Source organism: Canis lupus, chromosome 24 (genome assembly GCF_003254725.2).
Source record: "Canis lupus dingo isolate Sandy chromosome 24, ASM325472v2, whole genome shotgun sequence".
In the NCBI taxonomy this organism is placed as follows: Eukaryota; Metazoa; Chordata; class Mammalia; order Carnivora; family Canidae; genus Canis; species Canis lupus.
In genome coordinates this window covers 31,894,035-31,913,711 of record NC_064266.1, presented here as the reverse complement: position 1 = coordinate 31,913,711, position 19,677 = coordinate 31,894,035, and the positions used below count along the sequence as shown (strand labels likewise).

Genomic DNA, 19,677 nt, shown 5'->3' with positions numbered 1-19,677 from the left:
CAGAGAGAGGCAGAGACACAGGCAGAGGGAGAAGCAGGCTCCATGCAGGGAGCCTGACGTGGGACTCCAGGACTACACCCTGGGCCAAAGGCAGATGCTTAACAGCTGAGCCATCCAAGGATCCCCTGTTGCTAGACATTTAAGATGTTTCCAGGCTTTTGTCACTACAAGCAGTTGAATGCCTTCCTACACATGTCTTGACCCTCATGTGGGAAGTATTTCTGTAGGACAAATTTCTACAAGGGGAACCGTATCAATATTTAAATATGCTATAGTAAAAAATAAAAAAATAAAAATAAATAAATAAATATGCTATAGTATCTCTTTTATTTAAAAATAATCCTCCCCTAGTAACTTCCTTCCCCATCTCTGCCACTACATCAACTCTCTCCTCCCTCTACTGACAAACTTTCAAAATAGCGGTCTACACCCAGGGCTCTCTTTTTCCCATCTCCCACCTATGACACTTCCCTCTTCAGTCTGGTTTGTTCCACCCCTCCCCACCGCCATCACACACACCACTGAGTCTTCATTAGTGAAATAGAATGGCTCCATGCCTGAACATTCAAATGACATTTTACTGGACCCGCTACTACATTTGACAGTTGACTCATCTTCCTTTAGCATCCATACTACTATCGTCTTCTGGATTTCTTCCTCTTGACTGCTTTTTTTCTTCTTCTCTGTCTCTTGACATTTCATGCTTCTCTATCTGTCTCTAAATACAAAACTTCCTTAGAGCTGAATTCTAGATTTACTTTTTTTTTTTTCATTCTGTTATATCTCCTCCCATAATCACATTCATTACCATGGTTTCAATGGCCAACTATACACTCGCGATTCCCAATTGTGTATCTCCAATCTAAATTTCTCCTCTGGAGGCCAGATTCATATATCCAGCAGCGTCCTAGATACCTCCACTTGTGTTTCACGGCTATCTCGAATATAATATGCCCCTAATTGCACTCTTGCTCCTCACTTCCATCGAAACTCCTTCCCCTACATTTCCCATTTGATAAAATGGCAGCCTCATCTACTCCACTTACTTCACACCCACAGCCAACCACTACAAAGTCCCCTTGAATTCCACTTCTTTTTTTAAAAAATATTTTATTTATCTATTTGAGAGAGAGAGCGTGAGAGCACAAGAGTGAGCAAGTGCAAGTGGAGAGAAAGGAGATGAGGGGGAGGGGTAGAGGCCTGCAGGGGCGGGGGTGGGGGGTGGGGATGGGGATGGGAAGCAGGCTCCCAGCTGAGTAGGGAGTCCAATTCTGGGCTCTATCCCAGGACCCCAGGATCATGACCTGAGCTGAAGGCAGATGCCCAACTGACTGAACCATCCAGGCACCCCTTAACTTCCACTTCTTTTTTTATTTTTTTAAAGATTTTATTTACTTATTTGACACAAAGAGAGAAAGAGAGCACAAGCAGGGGGTGTAGCAGGCAGAGAGAGAGGGAGAAGCTCCCCACTGAGCAGGGAGCCCAATGACTCAGGTCTGGATCCCAATGGGCTGGATCCCAAAACCCTGGGAATATGACCCCAGCCAAAGGCTGACACTTAACCAACTGAGCCACCCACATGCCCCTCAAATTCCACTTCTTAAACATGTCACAGATGTATCTACTTCTCCCTGTCTTCAGTGCCACCATCTTGGTTCAAACCATCCTCATTTCTATTTATTTATTTGTTTGTTTGTTTTGAGAGAGCACAAGACAGGGAGAGGGGCAGAGGGAGAGGGAAAAAATCTCAAGCAGACTCCCCACTGAGCACGGAGCCCAACTTGGGGCTCTATCTCACAAACTCAAGATCAGGACCTGAGCCAACATCAAGAGTCTGATGCTCAACTGACTGAGCCACGCAGTGCCCTGCCATCCTCATTTCTACCTGGATGACTGAAATAGCCTTTTACTTGGATCGCAGCATCTACTCTGACCCTGTCAAATCTATTCCGCTTGAATGCAGCCAGAATTATCTTTCCAAATGTAAATCTGACATGTCATCCCACTGTTATAATCCTGCTATGCCTCCTCATTGTCCTTGAGTGAAGCTCCAAGATTATTCCTGACTTGGCCCCTGCCTCCTCTCCTAGGGTCAGTTCACTCCCTTTCCTTCTCACACAGTACACTTCTTTTGGAACCTGACCCTGCCCTGTGCTGTTTCCCCCAACTTTTTTGCCCTCATTATCATCAATGCCTCAGAGCCTGACCAGCTTCTCTTCTTCATCAAAACATATCTTGCAGGGAGCCTGGGTGGCTCAGTCAGTTGAGCATCCAACTCTTGATTTTCATTGCATCATGATCTCAGGGTTGTGGAATTGAGCCCCGCATAGGGCTCCGCTCAGCACAGAATGTGCTTGGGAGTCTTTCCCTCTGCTTCTTCCCACCCCACCCTGCTTGAGCTGGCATAAGTGTGTGTACATGCTCTGTCTCTCCCTCTCTCACATACATAAATAAATAAATAAATGAATAAATAAATAAATAAATAAATAAAAAATAATTTTAAAAGATTTATATTTATTCATGAGAGACACAGACTGGGAGAGAGAGGGAGAGACATAGGCAGAGGGAGAAGCAGGCTCCCCGCAAGAGGCCTGATGTGGGACTTGATCCCGGATCCCGGGACCACGACCTGAGTCAAAGGCAGGCGCCCAACTGCTGAGCCACCCAGGCATCCCACAAATAAATAAAATCTTAAAAAACCACACACACACACACACACACACACACACACATCTAGCTGCAAGTGACCCACGTGACTATCCATTCTCGTTTAGATCACACTCGTAATTCCTGGTTCTTCTCCCCATGGCACTTATTGCCATTACAGTAAGTTATTCATATTCATCTTCTGTTTCATGCTGACCATTACACTAGAATTAAAAGCTCCAGGAGCATAGGTCTCAGGGGTCAATAAACGTTTTCTATAAAGGGCCAGATAGTAAATATTTGGGGCTTTAGATATGTGATCTCTTGCAACTACTCATGTCTGTTGTGGAAGCATGAAATCAGCTATTGACAATACATAAACAAATGAGCATGGCTGTGTTCTAATAAAACTTTATTCATAAAAAACAGTCAGTGGGCCAGATTTGGCTTGTGAGCCATAGTCTGTCCACCTTGACCTATATATTAGTGACCACTGTGCTCAGAGCTGACACTTTTATAGCACTTACTATATGCCAGAAACTGCTCTAAGTGCTTTCTATGTACCCATTTATTTAATGTTTTGTATGATCTCATGAGGCAGGTACTGTCATTATGCCCACTTACAGATGAGACAGGCACTGAGAGTTCACGGTAACCTACCCAAGCACACTTAGCCACTAAGTTAAATTTGTACCTAGGCAATCTGGCTCCAGAGTCTATGCTCTAAACCTTCTTACTTGGTGAATGAATGTATGAACAAATAAACCATAAAATGAGATTGGGCTATGAAGATCTTCAGAAAGTGTAAAATACTACAGAGGCTTGAATGTTGTTTCCGATTTCTTGCAGCAAATGTTCTCCTTCAGTTAGAACAGCAGCTTAACAAAGCAGGATGCTATGAGCAACCCCCCTCCCCCTGAGCCCTCACCCCCAGGTCTGCAGCATCCAGGCCTTGGCTACCATGAGCAAGCCCAACCTGCTCATTTCTCTGTTGACATGTTCTCTTCTCAAGGGCAGTTTCAAAAGTGGGGAACCTGGGAAGTCATCCACCCCTACAATGGCACTTTTTGCTTAATCATCCTTACCTTTGTCCTAGCTCTGAATTTCTGCTTTCCTTGTTGAGAGGCAGAAAGTAAATGGGCTTAAGACATTGGGCTTTTGAGTCACATAGTACATATTCAAATCTGACTTCTTTAGCCTCAGTTTTTATGCCTGTAAAAGGCAGATAGGAATGGTACCTATCTCTTAAGATGGCTGCGATAATTCAATGAGTTTAAGAGTGTACTAAGCAGTTCATAGATGCCAGTGGTTGTCATTGTCATTCTTCTGGTACTCGAGACACAGGAAGGCAATGTGGGGCAGTCAAAATAAGGTTATGAGGTCAGATGAAGCTAAATTCAAACTTTATGCCTGCTCCCTACCAGCTATATAATTTATGTATACCATTTAATTCAAGGGGTCACATGCTACTTAAATCTCCAGAAAATTTTAGAAAATTGGCATGATAGCAAGCTTCCCCCCCCAATATAAGGACATTATTAATTTTTTTAAAAATCTAACGTGTTATCACTATTGTTTTATGAATGAAAATACTCCCTCAAAAAAAAAAAAAAAGAGTAGTAAGGATATAATCTGCAAATAATAAACTCACAACAGCATCCTTGTTTCTTTTCACTCATTTCCAGCATTTGGAAATGCTCATTTATCCCTAAGCCTCATTTATCCCAGCAATAAAATGGAATAGTAATACACACATATGCATGTGTGCACTGAACTAGTTGTCACGCTTGGCACAGAGTAGGGGCCGTGAGCCCCCTCTCCTGGCCTTTCTCTGGAGCTGGTTTTGCCTTTACTCCATCTCCCCCTACTCAGTTTCCTTCCTTCCTTTTTTGACCCCCTCTGAGAGCTGAGAGAGGGAGGGGCCAGAAAGAGCCACTGCATCAGATCTCAAAGGACTTTATTGAGGAATGGGGAGGAAGGGGTGGTTGTTGACATGCTCAGGTTATGGCCTAGGTGGGAATGACTGAGAGGGAAGAGAAATTCATTCCATCCAGCTTGGTGTAGGAACTCCAGGGAAAGGGGCTGGTTTTCCATCCAGGTCTTTGAATGGTGTGCTCTCTGGCCAGGCAGGGAGTGGGCCCCAGCTGGAGGGCAAGGTCTGAGGGGGAGATTTTACTATCTCTGGAAACAAAAGGACTTTTGTGTGTCATGATATCTGGGTGTGGTGGGGTGGAGAGAGAGGAAATGGTTTATGGGAATGAGAATGAGATCCTCCAGGGATGTGGAGGAGAGAGAGACGGATAGGCTCAATGGAGTGATAAAAAGAGAAAAAGACAGGCCCAGAGGACATTTCCCTCGGGCCAACTTTGATTTTGCACTCGCAGTCCTGGCCCTCAGAAAGGGTATGTCTGGGCCTGAGCTCTGACCTGGGTGCTGCTGGCACAAGCTGTGTAGCTATCAGTAGATCACACCCCTCTGCTGAGCCTCAGTATACCCATCTGTAAAAGGGGAACCTGAGCCCTGGAGTAGCCCCAGTAACATGCAGTGGGAATGGTCTGTCTACAAGTCAATTTAAATTATTATTTTTTTAAAAGCTTGGGCCTGAAATGTTCTCAACTCAGGGAACAAACCACAAGTCCTCCACGTTTGGCTGTTAGTGGATAAAGGAAAGTGGGTTTCAGGCTAAAGATTGCTTAATAAATACCCTTCACTGGTTGGACAAAGACTTGTGGGTTTGGGACCTGAGAGTCATAAAACTGCTGTCACCCTACAGCTCCATCCAGCTCTGACTCTGAGCACCTAGTCAATGAAAGAGACAAGCCTCTTTCCCGGAAGCCAGAGAGAAGAAAGCTGTAAGAAGAAAGACAGAAGGCCAGGAGGTTATTTTCTTCTGGCACATGCTGACATTTCGGGAATGGAAGGAACCAGGAAGGAAAAATTCAGATCGGTGGTGTGAGCCCAATAAAGTCCTTTAAAAAAAAACAATTATTCTTTCACCTGGTCTTTGGGGAAGAAGTCTTTGGGGGAGGGCCAGAGGCACCACCGGGGCCCAGGGAAAATTTAAAACCACAGAAGCCTATTGGATTTGAGTCCAGAGAAGCACATGTTGCTACTGCAGGTACCTTGGTAACTCGGAGGGCAAGCAGAACATGGCCTCCCCATCTTGTATGGTGCCTCGCCGATCCAGTTCCCCCTGGAAGAGAAAAGATGCCAAGGAGACAGGGACAGAGGAGAGTTAATGTGGGCAACCTTCATATAGGTTTCCAAATCTCAGCACCGCCGCTGACTGGCTATGTGACCTTGGGCAAGTCACGTCTGCAAGCCTCGGTTTCTTCAGCTGTAAAACCATGAGAAGACTCCCCTGTCTCACAGGGAGGAGGCAAAGATCAAATAATGAAGCCGTGTGTGTGGGCACCTAGCACCGTGCCTGGCAAATACCTGACTCTTCAGTAAGTATTGATCTTCTTATTCCCTCCACCCTCCCTCCCATCCCCGACTCAGGCAGCTCTGAGATCTGGTCCTAGGTTTTGCCACCAGCCAGCTGGTGACAAAATAAGCCACCTTATTTCTTCTGAATAAAATAAATGAAATGGTATCCACAAAAATGATGTGCAAACGCTTTAGACCTCACAGAAGTGTTGTGCAAATAGGAGTTAGAATAATCAGATGCTGAGTATAATCCGATCATGGGGGCACATGCCATGAAGACTTGTCATGGCCACCACTGCCCATTTTCTTGATGGCCAGATCCCAATTCCATCCTCCCTGCTCCTGAGTTAGTCCTCTCAACAGACTGTGGCCTTTTAGGGGAAGTAGGGTAGAGAGTGATGGCTTAATAGTTACAGACCTTCTCTTTGGGGTGATGGAATAGTTCTGGAAGCAGGTAGTGGTAATGGTTGCACAAAACGATGAATTGCCACCGAGGTGTACCCTTCTAAATGATTAAAGTGGCAAATTTTATGTTATAAATATTTCATATCTATATGCATAATGAAAACAGATTAATAATCTAATATACCAAAACCCATTGAGTTGTACACATCAAATGGGTGAGTGGTATGGGATGTGAATTACACCTCAAGAAAGCTATTAAAAACAAACAAACCACCTTCATCACATTCTTCTGCTCAAAAACTTTTAGTGGCTTCCCCTTACCTGTGCAAGGAATGGCAAATTTCTTCAGGTAAAGGGCCAGATAGCAAACATGTTAGGTTTTGTGAGCCGGATATCTCTATTGCATTGAAAGCAGCATCGGATAGCATGTAAATGAATGGCATGGCTGTGTTTCAATAAAACTTTATTTACTAAAACAAGCAGCTGGTGAGGTTTTGGCCATGGGTCCTAGTTTGCTGATCTCCCTACTTACAGAAGCACATCTGTAGCTTTTGGTCAGTCATTCTAGACTGCTCTAGCAGCCGTGGATCCTGTTCACATAGCCCACCTTTCCACATCTCTCTTCTCTGTCCCAGTGCACAGATTTTTCTTTTTCTCCCTCCTCTTCTCAAGGCCTAAAATCATCTCCAAAACTCATGTTCATGGCTGCCTGGTAATCTCACCACCAGCCTGTAGTGTTATCTTTGCAAGTCCAGGGTCTTCTTTTCTCACACTTCATATGAACACTCTTTATGGGCAGATATGGAATCTTTTTTTTTTCTCTAAAAGTGGTTGTTGAATGATTGTAAGTAAACTCAGCCAAAGTCCTTAGAAAAGTATGCATTTCTGGTTTTATAAGGGGTTCATTCACTTATTCATTCAACAAACACTTCCAGAGCATCTTTTGGGCTTCAGGATTTGTGCCAGATGCTGTGAGTGCAGTTTTCAAAAGGTGCTCCCAGAAATTTGAGGGCAGGGAAGATGGGAAGTGGAAATATCTGGGGGGTAATGGAATAAAAGTCATTCTTTTTTTGTTCAACTTAACCACTTGGAAAAAAGTTTTGCTTAAAAAGGGGGGGGGGGGCGGGGGCGGAGATCCCTGTAGTAAAAGGATATAGGAATGAATCAGATCTATTTCCCACCCTTAAATAGTTCCTAACCCAGTTATAACAACAGCCACCATTTATTCAGCACGTACTATGGGCTGAATAAATGTACAGTGACTATGTACAGTGATCCTCTGTGAGACAGGTAGGATTAGCCCTATTTTAAAAGAGGAAACCGAGGTCCAGAGAGATGAAACGTCTTATCCAAAGTCCTTATACGCACATGGGAGAGCTGGACATCACACCCAGATCTGGTCATAGCAGTAAGCAACAGCATGTTATCATGAGCCTGGGGGTGTTACCTGGGTCAGATCACTTCTCTTAACAATTCAGTGAGTAGGTACTATTTTATTCCCATTTTCCAAATGAAGAAACAGGCATGGAGAATTTAAATCACAAATTTGAACCTTAACAGTCTTGCTCCAGAGCATGAAAATCTTAACAACTATAGTGTTGATACTCAATGCTGCAAAAATTCAATGTATCCTCAAATTGGAACAGCCTCGTAAGCTATTTGTAACAAAGTTTGCTTTGTATTTTTGTATCTGATAAAGCTGGGCTGATACTTTTTATTTTTTTATTTTTATTTTTTAATTTTTATTTATTTATGATAGTCACACACAGAGAGAGAGAGAGAGGCAGAGACAAAGAGGGAGAAGCAGGCTCCATGCACTGGGAGCCCGATGTGGGATTTGATCCCGGGTCTCCAGGATTGAGCCCTGGGCCAAAGGCAGGCGCCAAACCACTGTGCCATCCAGGGATCCCATACTTTTTAATAGATATCACCATTAACAAGTAAATAGCTTGAGAATCTGTGTTCAAGCTACCAGTGACTTCTAGAGCATCCGAATAGTATAGTAGACAGAACACAGACTAGAAATCAAGACTTGTGTTTCAAACAGCTCTGCTACCTCCTGGCTCTGTGACTTTTATATATTACCTAACCTCTCTGATCGTCAGTTTCTTGCTCTTAAAAAAAGAAAACATTTTCCCAGTACCCCTCCTTCTTTCCTTCCTTCTTTCTCTTTCATCTCTTCAATGAGATAAGGAGGCAAAAATATTTTGTAAGTAGCTGAAAGGCTACTTGAGAGTAAAAGGTGGTTATCAGTATGTAATCTTGAAATTCTAAATATCATGTTTACATAGAACTTTTCTTATTTTTATATGAGAATCAGTAATGTTGGCAAATTTGTGTGTTGTACGTTGGATGGGAACTCCCATCCCTCTTTCTCCATGTTTCCAAGAGATTTGCATACAAAGGCCACTCATAACCTCTCTCCCACCAAGCTGATTGGGGAGCCTAGAGGGAGGAGCTGAGCACACTCATTCTATCCTTCCTTTCTTTCCTTTGGGATGTGCCTGGCTGCAGGGAGCCTGTGTTCTTTGTTGCCCCACTTCCTGTGATGAGCTTAGAGGAGCTACCTACACTTGTTGGGAGAGGACTGTGGTTGTCAGGTGTTGCCAGTCAATGGGTGTGCAGCTCTAATTCGAGAGCGAGATATTTGCCAACTCGCTTGTCTAGACATCTAAACCACATTCTCTACTGTTAACTTCATCAGCGAGGCTACGTGTCCACCTGACCTGGTCCTGTCTATCTTCCAGTCACTTTTGGCAATAGAAAAGGAAATTAGAGAATTGGGGGGGTGGGGGAGTAAAGAAAAATAATTATTCATTGACTCTAAAACTACCAGACTGTGGGACGCCTGAGTGGCTCAGTGTTTGAGCACCTGCCTTTGACTCAGGGCGTGATCCCAGATTTGAGTCCCACGTCGGGCTCCCTGCATGGAGCCTGCTTCTCCCTCTGCCTGTGTCTCTGCCTCTCTCTCTGTGTGTCTCTCGTGAATGAATAAATGAATGAATGAATGAATAAATAAATAAATATTAAAAAACAATTGTATGGTATCGAGTTTACTTAGAAGGGAAGAAGGCAGGGTGTCCTGGGCTTTTTTCCTTCTCTTGGAATTCTGTTCATTGCACTCAGGGTCCACCTCCTGCCCCTCAGCCCCATCTCAGTGCTGTACTTACTTAATGGCATAGTTGCAGACCAAGTACACCGCCTGATGCCAGGTGTTGCCCCAGACGTTGATACTGCCACAGGTGTGGATGGCACAGCCTAGCCGATTGGAGGAAGCCCACACCATCTGAGGAAGGACAATGACAGGGGAGGCTTTGAGATGGACTCGGGGTGGGGGCCCAGGTTCCTTGGGGCTGAGAGGCCCCTGGACATGGTTCAGGGTGGATGCATTAGGTGAGGTCTTCCCGTGGGAGACAATCTGCCTGTCCCAATGTTCCTGGAGACACATTGTGCTATAATGTTTCTCAAGCTTTTTTTTTTTTTTCTTTTTTTCTTTTTTTTAATTTATTTTACTACAACCCACCAGTAAGGAATAAATTTTGAATTGTTACTCAGCATACAACACGTAGGCACTTGGGACAAAAGTTCTGTGAACCAACATTTAATCTTTTCACATGCGATCTATGCTCTTATTTTCTGTACTGTTCTATTCATTTTCTTTCTTTTTTCCCTAGCAACTACCATTTGAAGATCATTATTGTGTTAGAGGTTAAAACACAAACTTTGGAGTTAAACAGGCTTGGGTCAGAACCTCAATATCACTAGTGTGTGACTTTGGCCAAGTCACTTAACCATGCCGTGCCTCAGTTTCTTCTTTGGTAAAACGAAGGTAATAATTTTAGGAAGAACATTTGGTTTAGGCCTCACATTTCCTAGAGGGTCTCCAATGTAGATTTCTGACATTAACTCTGAATGAATCACAGAGAGATGGACAGACCAAAAGAAAATATTTGTCCTACAATGGGAAGGTTTGGTCCCATTTCCTGCAACATTATATTGCATTATATTTTTATGTGTAACAAGTGGTAACATATTCAATATTAGTACTCAAAATATAGTACAGTTTTTGTTCTCTTATTTTAGCATTTCTTTTCTTCTTTTTTTTTTTTTTAAGATACTGGGATCCTAGGGGTACCTGGGTGGCTCAGCTGATTAAGCATTCAACTCTTTTTTCTTTAAGATTTTATATTTTATTTATTTATTTGAGGGAGTGAGAGTGAGAGAGCACACATGCAGGGGTGAGGGGCAAAGGGAGAAGCAGACTCCCCGCTGAGCCCCTGTGGGGCTTGATCCCAGGATCCCAGGATCCCAGCCTAAGCCAAAAGCAGGTGCCTAGCTGACTGAGCCACCGAGGCACTCAAGTGTTTGAGTCTTGATCTCAGCTCAGATCTTGATCTCAGGGTTGTGAGTTCAGGCCCTGTGTTGGGCTCCACACTAGGTGTGGAACCTACTTAAAAATGATAATAAGGAGGAGAAGATAGTAGGATCCTTAGAAGACAGAAAATACTAGAAAATAGGTTTGGACCTACTGAATTCAAAAGCATTCTTGAACTTGTCAGATCACACATCTCCATTTTGGTGGTCAAACTATCTGGTGAGCCCACCCAAGACACTCAGATCCAGTCAGCTCAACTCAATATACACACAACTTTCCAGGAATACACTTATCATATGGAAGGAAGTCCCTAGGGCTTGTATGTTCTATAATTTCTGTTCCATCACATTCTTTTTCTTCTAAGCTACCAGGATTTGTTCTCCCTCAGCCCTCAGTCCCGACAAAGTGGTACCTGGGTATAGTGGGAGCAGACAGGGCCACTGCACCGCCAGGGGCAGTGCGGCTGACAGTCCCTGGGGGCCGGAAATGAGTAATGGCGCCTTTCCTCAGACCAAGACTTCACGAGATCCACCACCGAGCGGTACCTGGGGAGGCAGAGAAGATGGAAGATGCTGGCTGAGGAACGGAGAAGCTGCTCTGCCACCACCTTGCTTGGGGACTTTGTTGAGTGACCAAGAGAAGGAAGGGCAGAAGGTCACTCACCGGCCAGAATGGATGGAGAGGTTCTGGCCCACGTATCTCATCAGCTGTGAGGGCCCATGGGCCCAGATGCACTGGGTGGCCCAGGCCTCGGCAGACCTGGCCAGCCGCTCATCCCAGACCTGGGGAAAGAAAGGCCATGAAATTCCCCAGGAGGGACATCACCAACATCCCAGCAGTATCCAAAGATGCGCATTTCCCTGGTGCCACTAACTCCATCTCTTCGGAACCCTGCACCAAATCCACTGGACAAATTAGGAAACTGAGTCGGAAACAGCAAGTCCTCACCAGAGCCAAGACCCACACCCAGACCTCTGACTCCTCTTCCAGCAACCTTCCCCCTCCACAACTGGACCTCAAGCTGGAGGTTCTCTGCTCTGAGCAGGTCCGGGGCTATTTGTCCATGAGTTAGCAGTCCCTACAAGTGGCTGAGCCCAGGGTGATGGGGACGGAACTGGCTTTTTATTTTATTTATTGTATTCTTAAAACATATTTATTTTAACATTAAATATTCAAATTCAAAATGTTTTTTTCTGCATAGTGAAAACATGCACAAATATAATATATGAGATACCCAAAGGAGGAAAAGTGGAAAGTCTCTCATCTCAATCCTATACTTGTTCCTCCAGCCATCCTGCTCCTTAGAGGCAACCATCACTGTGATTCCTGGCATCCTCTTCCAGAAATATTCTATACCTGTACAAGTATATATACACACAAGTGTGTGTGTGTATATATATAATTAATAAATATATATAATTGTATATACATATATAAAATATTTATATATTTATAATATTTATATTATACACACACACACACACACACACACACACACAAATGACAGCTGGCCAAACTGTCTATCTGACCCCTTGCTGTTTTCACTCAAACAGGTTATCTTATCTTAGTGGTTATCCCACATCAGCACATAGAGAATGCCCTCCTCATCTCTCCTAACAGCTTCATAATTTTCCAATGTGTGAATGCCCCAAGTTTTATAATTTGAAAAAGCATCACTTTAAAAAAATACCAATTTCCTTCCACTCTGACTTCCTGGGATTTTCAGAGATATGAGTCATGCATTCATTTTATTTGTTCATTCAGCAAATATTGAACAATATTTCTAGGCACCCAGGACTCACAGTCTAGTAAAGATGAGACATTAAGCAATCATTACAATCCTGGTGGGTGTGAAAATGTGAAACAGGGGACTGGAACTTTTGGGGACGCTGTGGGAGAAAAAGGGCTCCTTGAGCAAAGGGTACTTAGTCAGATGCCTGTCCTGCAGGCAGAAGCCAGCTAGCCAAGAAGACACAGGGATACCAAGGAACAGGTCCAAACATGTCCTCAGGGTTGTCCGATTCACAGTCTTAGGAAAAGCGAAGGAATATTTTCTTTATGCAACAAAGGGGTAAACTGAGGCAAGGGGTATGCTAACATCAAATCCACATTCATTGGCCCTACTGGGATCCATGGTGAGATATTTAACTCTCTCTGTTCTACCACACATGTTCTAATTAAACACTTACTAGGATGAGTGCCTTGCATGCACAGTAAATGTGTCACTGTTTGAAAAATGAAGGACCTTCCACGTGCCAGTCACTGTGCTAATAAATGAATGAGTCTTTCAATGAACAAATTAATAACCCCCACCTCCAGCTGCCTGCCATCCTGGCTCCTATCCCCACCCCTCTCCAACATCTAATTCCTACTTGACATTATGTTACCCATATCTTAACACCTTATTCCTGTTTGACATTATATTACCCATATCTTGTGTTGTGGATATTTGTTTTTTATCGTGTCCCTGAAGGAAGACACTTGTTCATCCTGTTCTCAGCAGTGTCCACAAGGCTTAGCATGGTACCTGGCTCTGAGCAGCAGCTAGCACACAAGTGAATAGACACATTGTAAAAGCATAGGAATTTTCAGGCTGTAGCATGTATTTGTCTTGGAGGGGGGTGGACTGGCAACCTCTTTCCCTAAAGAAATCTGTGGGTGGGCTAGAAGCCTATCTCTCCAGGTTGGTCTGGGACAAAGGTCCTAGGGGAGGAACTGCGATAAAGAGAAAGGTCCCCTCTTCCATGCCAGAGTCTGACTTCTGGGGGATTGGGGTGACAGCCTCTGGCCCTGCCTCTTTAAGGAAACACATCTCAGCTTTTTCAGCTGGTCACTTGCAGGTTTTCCTCTGCTTGAGACCTTCAGGTGCGAGTCCCCACCACCAGTCCCCAAACTCTGCCTCCTAGAGGCAATCATCACTGTGATAACTGGCATCCTCTTCCTGTCTGTGTGTCCATCAGACCCTAAAGCAAAGAGACAATTGCACAGAAAGCTCCAGCCACCCACCCTGCAGGTCTCTAGCAGGAAGCCAAAACCCTGGGGTGGAGTATCGTGTCTGTTAAGACCACAATCTTAGTGTATGTGCTGCTGAAGCAAGCACTAAGACCACAATCATTAGCAGCAGGCAGACCTGGATTAGAATCCCAGTTGGATGACCTTTGGCAAATTAATTCTCTGTATCTCAATTTCTTTATTGGAAAATGGAGATGATAATCCCCATCTTGAAGGAAGAGGAGTCCCCTCAGGGTTGTGTGTAGGTTATGGGTAGGCACACAGTAGGTGCTCCATACGTAGCAGTTAGCTGACCCTGCTTCCCAAGAGGACCTGTGCAACTGCTTTAGTTTTCTCATCCATTAAATGCATAGATCAATTCCTGCCCTTTCCTCAGGACACAGACCCCCAGATGCTGGCCGGTGGGGCCAGGCTGGTGATGGTCCAGCCCTTCCAGAACACACTGGGTTGACCGGCAGTTGCTAGAAAGGGCGCAGGGGAGGGCATGGGAACTCACCATATACTCCATGTTGGCCGCAGGTGGGTGCACACTGGCCCGGATGTGGTTGTGATAATCCAGTAAGGCACTCATGTCCCCAGCAGAGATGTGGCGCTTCCGCCGGTACCGGGGCACCCCCAGGCCACTCAGAGGCCACACAGCTGTGCCCTCGGTCTGGGCCAGTGCCAGGGTGGCATTGGGCATCAAGGCATTCACTGTCTGGCCTCCCCAGAAGAGTAGGCCTGCCAGGCCCACGGTGCTGGGCAGCAGGGGCATAGCTGGCTGGAAGGGTCACACGTCACCTGGTGCAGTCAGAGTCGGCTGCCTGGAGGGGGTGGGCATGAGGGCACCAAACCCTGAGTGTTCTCCAGCACTGCCACCCCGATGATGCCAACCCCTGGGAACTTGGCAAAGATCTCCCGACTCAGCTCTAGTCCTGGTGCCCAACACCCTGTCCTTCCTGCCCCAGTGGACTCAGTGTATTGAGGGATGGAAGGAAATGCCCGGATGGTAGCTAATCCTGATCGGGCCATGTGATGCAGATGGCACTACCACTTCAAAGCCAGGGCTCCATCCCACCAGTCCAGGAGACGGACACCAGTCCTCTCCAGCCTGGACACCCTCTTCACCAATCCTGCCCCAAGTGGGCTCCATCGATGCCCTCAGCAGCGCAGGGCCAACAGTCCCCGGGGCATCATGCGGCGGGACCCTCTCGTCTTTGAGGTGCTGCATTTTTGAGGTTGAGAGTGAGACACAGGAAGAACCAGATGGCAGAGGATGAGAGAGGAAGAGAAAAAGAGAAGCAGAGAGGAAGAAAATGAGAGAGACCAAAAAGGCATCTGGAAAAAAAAGGTACAGAGAACAGGGATGAAGGACATTGGAAGGTGGAAAGATAAGGCGCGGATGGGACACGGTGAGGAGGGAAAGAGAAAGAGCATGGGAGAGACGGAAGCAGAGGGAAGGAGAGAGAAAGACAGGGGGAAAGACAGGGGAAGGAAGAACAGAGAAGACAGAGGGAGAGATGGAGTTAAGGAGAAGAGAGCCAGAGAGGGGAGCGCGGGAGACCGGGCGGCAGCCTCCCCGGGGCGCGTACCCAGGCCGGGCAGCCCAGGCGGGTGGCAGCAGGCGCCGAGGACGCAGGGACCTCTGTAGACACCCTGGCCCGCCTGGCAGCTCAGCGACTTTAATGGTCCCCTGGGAGCTGATGGCATCTGACGTCCGGGCCCCGCAGCCCCCTCCCCTTCCAGCCGGGCCAGACTGGGACAGGAGGCTCCGCCTGCCCGGTTGTGGGCTTTTCCCTCCCTCCTTCTGGCGCCTGGGCTGCTCCTGCTTCCACCGGGGTGTCGGGGTGTCGGGGGCTGGGGCCCAGCTGCTGCTCCGGGTAGGGATGGGACAGTGGCAGGGACTCCGGGGGGAAATGCCACCCCTCACCTCGGACACTCCAGATGCGGAGGCTTTTCTTTGCCTTCCAGACCCCAGCACTGGGGAGAGTATTCTCGGACTGCTTTCCCTACAAAGCCGACCAGCCTCAGAGCAGGCAATTAACTTGACCCCGCCTGATGAGCACCTACTATGTGCCAGGCCTGGGCTGAGCGCTTTGCGCATACAAGCTCAGCCAGCCCTGAGAAGCAGATACTATAGCTCCCCATTTCACAGATGAAGAAACTGGGCCTGAGAGGTGAAGGGACACACCCCAAGTCAAGCCAGTGTGTCTGCGATTCAAATTCAAGTGTGACCCCAGGACCCTGTTAGTATGTAAAAAGGATGCTACTTTTGTAACCAAACCAATATCAATGCAAAGGGGAAAAGCCTAGGAGGGTATTGACCACCATGCTGCTCTAACATAGCATTAGGCAGCTTCATTTATTAAGCGACGGCTCTGGGTTCAAGTCCTCATTTCACTCACTAACTGGATGTCCTTGAGCAAGTCAGTCAATCATTTTGTACCTCATCTGTAAAATAGGGGTAGTGATGGTACTTACCTTATAGCATTGTCATGAGGATTGCACAGCTCTTGTGGAGCACTTAGGACTGTGCCTGACACACAAGTGTGTTCTCCATTAAGTGTGTATGAGTGTGTGTGTGTGTTCTCATACAGATACATGCATAAGCAAGCAGATGTCTATACGTGTGTGTGTGTGTGTGTGTATTATCAAAGCCCCTTTGGTCTCCAAGTTGCTGTAATTATAGGCTAAGAAAGAGTTAAAAAAAAAAAAAGAAAATTTAATTTCTCTTCTCTGATTACTTGTATTCCTCACAAAGAACAAGCAATATTTCCGTAATGGAGGGGGTAGACCTACAAGAAAGATGTTATAGAAAAAAAACAAAGTCAAAGCATTTGGAAGCCTTCAGCCTTCTCTTCCAGGGACTTCTGAGAATTCCCAGGCAGTCTCCGGGTGCCAGGCTGAGCCAGGTGGCAGCGAAGGGCTGTGGGCTGGGGTTCTCCCCAGACACATGGAATTCCCAGCCTAGGCAGCCACCCGGCCTCAGCCTCCCGGCCCAGACAGTGCCTGCTGCCAAAGCACACACCTTCCTGCTGGACGCCGGGGGAGTGGGGCAGGCAGAGGCAGGGAGGGACGGGGGTGCTGACCCTGACCTAGACAGGCCCTTACCACCACGCCAGAAGGACGAGGGAGCTTGGCTCTGATCTAGCCCCGTCCCTGCCTCCAGAGTGCTGGGTGTCCTGAGGTAAGGCCCTGTCCTTCTCTGGGCCTCAGATGTCCCATGAGAGAAACTGGACGAAGGGCTTATGTGCCTGTGGCAGGCTGGGGCCTGTGGCACCCTGAGGGAACTCTGCAGCCGCCGGGAGGCACATGCAGTCTTGGCACTTACCCAGGAGTGCCAGCAATTGCACCCTACTCTGTCAGCATACTCCACAGAACTTCTCCCGTGTCACAGGCCCTTGCACGGGTATGGAGCTTCAACATCCATGACTCCATGGTTTTCATGGCTGCCTTTGAGGTAATAACCCCACCCATTGCACAGCTGGGGATATTGAGGTGCACAGAGCCTCAATGACTTGTCTTGGGGCCAGGAGCTTCTTTGTGTGGTAACTGAGGTCTGCAGTGAACATCCTCACATGTTTAGAGAATGCATATGCCTCCAGTGTACACAAATCACACACACCTGCATGCACACACTCCCATGAGCACGTCCTTCTCCTACAAACCAAAGAGAAGCTCATTCCCCTGGCACCTTAGATCCCTTCCACTGTGTACCCTTAGGTGCCCTCACATGCATATATAGGCACTCATCCCTTTACATCTTTAATCCTATAAAACACATATGTTGGACATATCTGCTCCTATCTCGGTGCCCAGCACTATTTTAAGCACTTACCTGGATGAGCTCATTGAATCTTCAGGAAAAGCCTATCAGGTTGGTACCATTACTGTCATCATATCAATTTTTATATACAGGAGGAAAATAAGGAACAAAACAGTGAGTCGTTTGGTGGGGTCACATGTCCAGTGGGTGGCACAGATGGAATGGGTTCCCAGGCAGGCTGGCCATGCTGCCTCTGCCCAGAGACAGACAGCTCCACACACAAAATCCTCATCTTCGGGATCCCTGGGTGGCGCAGCGGTTTGGCACCTGCCTTTGGCCCAGGGCGTGATCCTGGAGACCCGGGATCGAATCCCACATCGGGCTCCCGGTGCATGGAGCCTGCTTCTCCCTCTGCCTGTGTCTCTGCCTCTCTCTCTCTCTCTCTCTGTATCTGTCATAAATAAATAAAATATTAAAAAAAAAAAAAAACAAAATCCTCATCTTCCACTGCACATGTTCACACATCCACAGAGACCCAGGTGATTGCCCTGGGCAAGCACCCTGCATCACCCCCTGGCTGCTACCCCAGGTGGGACCTTCTCTGCTGTCCTCATTGTCTAAACCTGTTCCCAGGTTCACTCTGGCAAGTTCAAAATGGTAGGGGTGAGGCAGGAAATAACCAGGGATGGTTCAGATTATTGCCCTGAGCCGGGATCTCATTTTAGAGTAAGAGTACCTCCTCCCTTCTGGATTTTATCACGCTGGATTCAGCTCTCCTCACCCCTCTTGGAATTCCCTCTGGACTTAGGCAAGCAAAGGGGAATTCTTCTAGAGAGTAGTAATATTTGAGGCAAGATAGCTCAGTGGCTAGCAGAGTAGCTTTGGATCTAGACAGCCTAGGTTCATGACTATCTGTGTGACTCTGGGCAAGTTACCTAACCATTCTGTACCTTAATTTCCTCATCTAGAAAATGAGGCTGCCTCATGGCATTGTTGGGAGGCTTAAATGAGTCAATACATCTTAAGACATTTGACACGGTGCCTGGCACACAGTAAGCAGTCAATATATGTTAGCCTTAACAAGAGCCAACAGCAATAGCAGTAACAGTCAGCGATTGTTTAGCACAGGCTAGGTGCCGGGCACTAAATGATTCAAGGGCATGATCGTATGTAAGCCTTGGTCTGGTTTCCTGCATTGGGTACCAGAATCCCCATCCTGTAGATGAGGAAGTGAAAACTCAGAGAGGTTAATTAATTTGCCCACGTTCACAGGGCTAGTCCCAGTGGAAGCTGGATCCCAGAGCCAGGTCTCTCTGATCCTCACACTGTCAAGTTGCTTTTGAGCAGAGACTGTAGGACAAAAGCCTGGTGTTTGAAGGAGGAGACTGAGAAAGCTGGAAACTTTAAAGAGTGTCTGGGTCACTCTCTCTGCCAATTGAAGAAACAGATTCAAAGAGTGATTTGTCGGGATGCCTGGGTGGCTCAACGGTTAAGCATCTGCCTTTGGCTCAGGGCCTGATTCCCAATTTCCATCGATTCCCAGGATCGAGTCCCACATCTGGCTCCTTGCATGGAGCCTGCTTCTCCTCCCTCTGCCTGTGTCTCTGCCTCTCATTGTGTCTCTCATGAATAAATAAATAAAATCTTAAAAAAAAAAAAAAAGAGTGACTTGTCTAAGGTCATATAGCAACTGGCAGATTGGGGACTGGAACCCAGATCTGCATCACTCCAAATCCAAGGAGGAGAGAGAGGGAGCTGAGGGTGGGGGAGCACAAATGAAAAATAAGTGATGGTGCCCAGACTTTTCAAAACTCTCCAGGTCAAATGTTCCAGATTCTTCCAAAAGTTAAACTAGGAAAATGCAAGGAATGAAGTGGGAATCAGTAGAGACTTAAAAGATACATATTTTTTTTTTTATACAGACAAGACTAAACTATAGGGTTTAGGGATGTGTACTTGGGCAATAAAACTAAAGAAATACAAAGAAATACTGTAAAAGTCAGTCTGTGATCAGGGTGGGACATCTGAGCGGCTCCTTTTTTTTTTTTTTTTTTTTAGAGAGGGA

The 19,677-nt window shown here is 46.4% G+C and overlaps 1 protein-coding gene across 1 annotated transcript; it reads right to left on the bottom strand.

The window, feature by feature from the left end:
• Nucleotides 1-4,648: 4,648 nt before the first annotated feature.
• R3HDML (R3H domain containing like) lies at nucleotides 4,649-14,648 on the bottom strand. The gene is made up of 5 exons (XM_035705414.2): nucleotides 14,364-14,648; nucleotides 11,519-11,637; nucleotides 11,268-11,400; nucleotides 9,651-9,766; nucleotides 4,649-5,839 (listed from the first exon to the last, which is right to left on the bottom strand). Exons 1-5 carry the CDS (start codon nucleotides 14,619-14,621, stop codon nucleotides 5,707-5,709), a joined length of 759 nt encoding a protein of 252 aa, XP_035561307.1. The 5' UTR covers nucleotides 14,622-14,648; the 3' UTR covers nucleotides 4,649-5,706.
• Nucleotides 14,649-19,677: the final 5,029 nt, after the last annotated feature.